General features: G+C 33.7%; 1 protein-coding gene across 1 annotated transcript in view; it reads right to left on the reverse strand.

Moving 5' to 3' along the window:
• LOC107670421 (probable asparagine--tRNA ligase, mitochondrial) overlaps positions 1 to 2,635 on the reverse strand; it is a 9,326-nt gene extending 6,691 nt beyond the window's left edge. Inside the window, exons 1-2 of the mRNA XM_016463027.1 lie at positions 2,254 to 2,635; positions 217 to 326 (exon numbers count right to left, since the gene is read on the reverse strand). Of these exons, the coding sequence (XP_016318513.1) occupies positions 217 to 326; positions 2,254 to 2,430 (287 nt within the window). The 5' untranslated portion in view covers positions 2,431 to 2,635. The remainder of the gene's footprint in view (positions 1 to 216; positions 327 to 2,253) is intronic.
• Between the last annotated feature and the right edge of the window lie 3,435 nt (positions 2,636 to 6,070).

The raw sequence follows: 6,070 nt of genomic DNA on the forward strand, positions 1-6,070 counted from the left end.
TATATATATATATATGAATTCAATATGTTTTGCTTGAAAAGTACTTGTGCTAGATTTCATTACAATGAATGTCACTTAGTTTGTTATTTAATACAATGACATTCATTCATTTTAGTGTGGCTGTAAGTGGAGTCAGTGTATATATCAAGATTTGCATGACGTTTGAAATAGTATTTTATATTTGTTCTATCTCAAAGACAGTGTAGAGAATAGCACCTGGTATTCAAGTGTGAGCTGGCAACAACCTGTAGAGATTGCAATGAACTTCCATCATTCACATGCAAGAAGAGGTTGTCTTTCTGTGGCCTGACGGATCGAACCCATCCCTGCAGGAACAGCTAACATGTTGACACGATCACAGATGTTTATTCAGCTATAGCCTATTCGACTAACATACTTTTGCTAGTTAAATTTGACCATTAACAATCTCCAACAGTGTATACCAGTATCATTATGATACTATTTTAGTTTTAATATATATATTTTTTTAATGTATTATATGTTGTTGGTTTTAATTTTTATATCTAGCATTTACATTTTAATTTGACTTCAGTTTTAGGTATTTCAGCACATCAAATTAAACTAAATGAAAAGGAGAAATGAGAAATTCGAACTAAAAATAAATTAGATAATCTAATCAGACTAATTTTTGATTACTTTTATATTACACTTGACCTAACTAATTTATCACATTAATTTAAATATTCTTGTACCATATTGATATAAACAATACATTAAGGTTTCCCAAACAATTTAACGAAAACAGGAACGAAAAGTGCATATATTTAAGTAAATACGTTAGTTAAGAGGTTCAACTGACCACTTTTTTAACACTTTTTGCATATTTTTACAGTTCGATTGGAATTAAAAGCATAAAATGATATAATATTCTGTTCACAGTTAATATTTACTTTGATCTCATATTTCATCTCAAGCATGCTCTCTTTGGTAAATAAATACTTTAACTTTTGACAAAAACTTTATTAGGACAAAATAAATGGTTGTGATGGAAATGACTGATAGAACAAGGGACAGTCATTCATACAAAATAAAAAACACTTAAATTGCCTCTCTGTATGTGCATGCATATGTAATAATAATATGTTAATAATAAAGTCTGGTTCCGCTACAATAAAAGAAATAAGTCCAAGTAGCAAAAATAAATGACGAATGCATAGTAAAATGTTTAAAAGCTAAGCTTTAAATTGATCTTAGCGTAAACGGAAAAAATGAAATCTGGTAGCTTTAATTAATTGATTCCAAGTTGAAGAAACACCTTTATAAAATTAGGGATGCAACGATTACCGGTTTGACGATAAATCATGATAAAATTCGTGACGGTTAGTATTACCGTTTCATATTTTAATTATCATTAAAACCGCATTAGATTACCGCGATTTGAACAACTCACGATAAAGAAATACTGTCCAGCATAAAGCAGTTTTAAGTAACAGTCTCACGTGCGCACAGCAGCAGAGTAGTTTCGTTTTGAGTGAAAACAGGGCGGAAAAGCTGGGAGGTTTTAAAAGAGTGCTAAGGGAATTATACAAATGAATTAATGTAATACCTAATAAAGTACTGTTTTTAATCGCAGTGCTGCTTTGTTCACAGAGTTTACGGCAAACAGCTTTTCCATCAGCGCCACCTGCTGTCAGCGAGTGGATTTACAGAGACTTATATTTACATTCAGCCTGTGTGCTGTTTCTGTCTGGCCAAAAACGGACCGCATTTGCATGCCCTGCTGTAAATGTTGACCGGTTGATGAAAAACAAGCTTATGTGGACTCTACACATTTAAACAATTCAGATAAGTTATCTAGAATTATTTATGGAGCAGATAAAATACATATAATCATTTTGACTTTGATCTTTTCTTTATTTAAAGGCTGAAATGTGAGGTTTACCTTTTTATGAAACTTTTTCAAAGCTTTATTTGAACATTTACATGAGATATTTCAACATGCTATTAAACTGTTGTCAGTCAAGTTGTCATTTAAAATCCGAACATCATTGGTAATGTTACTGTTTTAGTGATTATGCAAACAAAAAGTCATTTTATTTGTTGTTTGTTGATTTTTAAATATAAAACTTGGTGAAGTGATTTATGTGTTGGTACTTTTTGAACATCTCCAGCACATTTTAACAAAACCGTGATAATACTGATAACCGTGATAATTTTGGTCACTATAATCGTGATAAGAAATTTTCATACCGTTACATCCCTATATAAAATAATCTCGGACAATGTTCTCACCTGTATTCTAACGTTTGACCCAGTCTCTTTGCTCGAGAGCGCATCAGATACTCTCACTTTCTCGGACAATGTGCGATTGCAGTGTCGTTGAAAGGATTTTGAACTACATCTTGAACTACATCGACAGAACAATGCTGAGGGGAAAGCAGCACTCCACTGTAATGTGAACGACATCATGTCAGCTGAATGTGAGGCTTATATCTGGATCCAGCTTGCATTTCTCTGCGTCTTCCGCTTTAAATGACGGTGCCTTTCACGTCCAGTAACTGGGATGAAATGTAATTTTTGATAAAGTATGATAATAAAACAAATGCACTTCTATAACAGCTTGATTAGTTCATCTCATAAGACTCTGTTTTGACGTTCACGCTGCTCTCCACGCGCTTCCTGAATCGAATAACGTCACGACAAACGTCACATGTACGTAGCGTCCCATTGGTTGAACTTTGACATGCGCAGTAGATTACTGATCAAGCGTCCGAGTCATTTCAATGAATCATTTCAAAGAATCGGTTCAGCCCAGTTCTTTAGTAACAAATATCCATATATGACATACTCTGTAATGCAATATGTAATTCATATAACATGGCAAGCCAAGAAGAATTTATTTGAATTACACGGAGTCTATTATGTCTAGGTAGCTACAGTTTGTTTTGAAATTGCAGCGGATTCAGTTCATAAAAAGTCATTTTGAATATTAATAAATCGGTTCTCGGCTCAGTACGAACTGGACATGTGTCCCTAAGAATCGTTTCTCGGTTCAATGAATCAGTGAGCCGAAATCACCGAAATCGAAATCATATACACTCCTACATTACTCCACTAAAACAGTTCACTGAGTAAATTAATGAAAACGAATGAGCACTGAAATGAAATGGAATGAGCAATGAAACAGACACTGAGGATCTTCTGGGGAGTTCTTGGTTCAATAAGTCCGCTCATAACCGATTAAGTCCCATTTTAAGTCCCTGTTTGTTAAGAAGACCATAATTCCTTCAAGTGGGAAACATAAAATTCATTAAAATGCATTTATTTTTTCCACTAACCTGCTTTTTCCCCTAAATAAAAAGAGTTTTGACTTTTTTTGTACAGAAGGTAAAGGACAACAACAAATACGGTTTCATCGGGCGCCTGGCCCGAAGTTAACTTCTGCTGGGGGCCGGTTGCATGAACTGTTTAGACTAGTCTTAAAAAGTTAGTCATCTAGTTTTTTTTCTTTAAGACTGGTCATAACTTTTTTAATTCAGTTATGAAAGGGTAGATTGGTCTTATTTGTAGTGGAAAGGTAAGACTGACTTGCCCTTGGCAACTGCTAGTTGGTCAAACTAGTTCTTAAGACGCAGTCTTAACATGGTGACTAAGTTTATGCAACTGGTCTGTGTTTGTTTATCAGTCTGGCTATGGCGCCGGCTACAAATGCAGTTAAAGTTAAGGTGATGAGTATACTATAGACTGAAGTTGGGCTCAGGTGGTTGTGCTGTGGGATGTGTTTCCCATACATTTATTTATTTGTGGCGCTTGCCACAATATCAGAACTGACGATTTTCCAAAAGGCTTCGTTAAATAAACATGAGCATGTAGGCCTACTGCACATTTAAAAATCTAAATGAGGCGCGGGTGTTTTTATATCACTGTATTTCTGAAGGAAGACTATCTTTAGAAAATTTTTGATGTCATTTTCATTTCATCTTGCATGTTATATGGCTGATAAAGCAGCATTTGTGAGCTCAGCGCTGCTTTGTGTACAGCCATTACTGGGGAAACCTCTGTTTCTCCCGCTTTAAAGCACCTCCTGCTGGCAGAGAATGAATTTGCATTTTCAGCAAGTCCGTCTGATTTATGCAGCAAACATATTTTGCTTATCAAAAATAATCTACTCTAAAGCGACTACTTAGCTGCTGTTATTGATTCTATTTGGAAGTCTACCGGAAGTTAAGTTAGGGCCACAAAAGCGCGCATGCGCAGTAACGTTTGTTTGTTATTGCCGTTGAAACCGTCTATATATAGGCCTATTAGGGCTACAAAAATAAAAAATACCATGGCAGAAATATCAAGGAATGTCACAATATATTTTACCCAATGATTTCATACAAGTCCTAAAAAATGTATGAAATTAATAAACTCATCAGAGAGCCAATAAATGCTTTAAATGTAATTAAATAATATTTGAACAACAGAAGTTTACACTTTACAGAAAAAAGTAATCTCTCATCATGCCAAAATCACACAATATGGTCACTACCTTACAATTTCTGACTTTGCAGAAATTTTGTAGAGTGTGAGAGAGGAGCTAAAGTTTCAACATTCTATTTTACTGAAAAGACTTTCATAAAGGTCAGCGCAACTGTGCTCTAGGCTATTAAATATGCATTTTGAAGAGGGTCAGTGAGGTGCAGGAATGCTTCAGGATAATGAACAGAGAGATTAACATATTCAGATGTCAGCTAACTTGCTGGGAAATGCTTTTCAACAATTCATATTTACTCGAGTGAGTAACTGTAAAAATTCACTTTTGAAAATTGCACTCTTGAAAAACCATCAGTTTTGAAATGCATTAAAAAATAATAATAATAATAATAATAATTTCAAAACAAAATAAACATCATGATTTTTATAAACACTGGCTTCCTTAAAAAAACGTTTAAGAGAAATATGTCAATGCGGGAGTCTCTAATTAAAATGTTTATACACTCAAAAATATTTAGGCCTAAATGTAAGGTTTCTATAGCCTATTAGAATTGCATATAAAATTGTCATTTGGTTTTTACATAAACTATGAACATAATGTGATGTATATATTTCCATTAAATGAAACAGGTAAGAAATACAACAGATTTCTATAAAATACCAATAAGGGGAATGTGTTTTAAATTTACAATAACCAGGTTTATATAGCCTATTATCATATATAAATCTAATATGTTTTAAATGCATGGATTAAGTAACTGAATATCGCTTGTTTTACAGCTTACCATATGTTAAAGATGTTCATACTTTTTGACTGAATACATTTAATTGTGAACAGATATAATGTGTGAATGCAAATATGCATCACATTATTATTATTATTATTATTATCATAATCATTATATTTATTTATTTAAACCCGTGAGTCCATATGAACACACAAGGCAAACATTCTTGAATCCATTTCATGTCAAATATAAAGCAATACATCATACATTTAACTCATTAATGCATTCTAGGTTTTAGATATGGTGTTTCACTGGATTTCGCTGATTTTATTCAATGATCATGATTGTAAACAGAATTACAGTGCTCATCTTTTCCACAAGATGGCGCTGTAACACCATCACTCTGTTATGCAGCGCGTCGCAGAAGCAGCCATTGACGAGACAAATCTATTTAATTACTTATTTATCAACTCAGCATCTTCAGCAATGGATTATTAAAGCAGCTTTAGGGTCTCTGAGGACTGCATCTCACCAAAGGCAACGCTAATGTTATTTTTACGGCATGTTTTATAATCATAAATAGGCTATGTGTGCCTTTGTTTGCTTTTTTTGTGAAATTCAATTTTACAGCAGATTTGATGAAGCTGTGATGCGAAATCCATTAGCTGATGTTTTAACCAACAGACAGCATTCGTTCAGCGAACATCCACATAATATTACTGTTTATAGCTACAGAATATATTCTAATGATACTTGATGATACTTCCTACTTGATGAACATACTATGTGTGGAGAGCATTCACTCAGTATCGTTATCTCATTTTTGACCAAGATGGCTTTTAGAGGCTTTTGCATTGGAACTCTTAATACACACACACACACACACACACACACACACACAC

The sequence above is a fragment of the Sinocyclocheilus anshuiensis genome, unplaced genomic scaffold (assembly GCF_001515605.1).
Source record: "Sinocyclocheilus anshuiensis isolate Anshui unplaced genomic scaffold, SAMN03320099.WGS_v1.1 scaffold513, whole genome shotgun sequence".
NCBI classification, from domain to species: Eukaryota; Metazoa; Chordata; class Actinopteri; order Cypriniformes; family Cyprinidae; genus Sinocyclocheilus; species Sinocyclocheilus anshuiensis.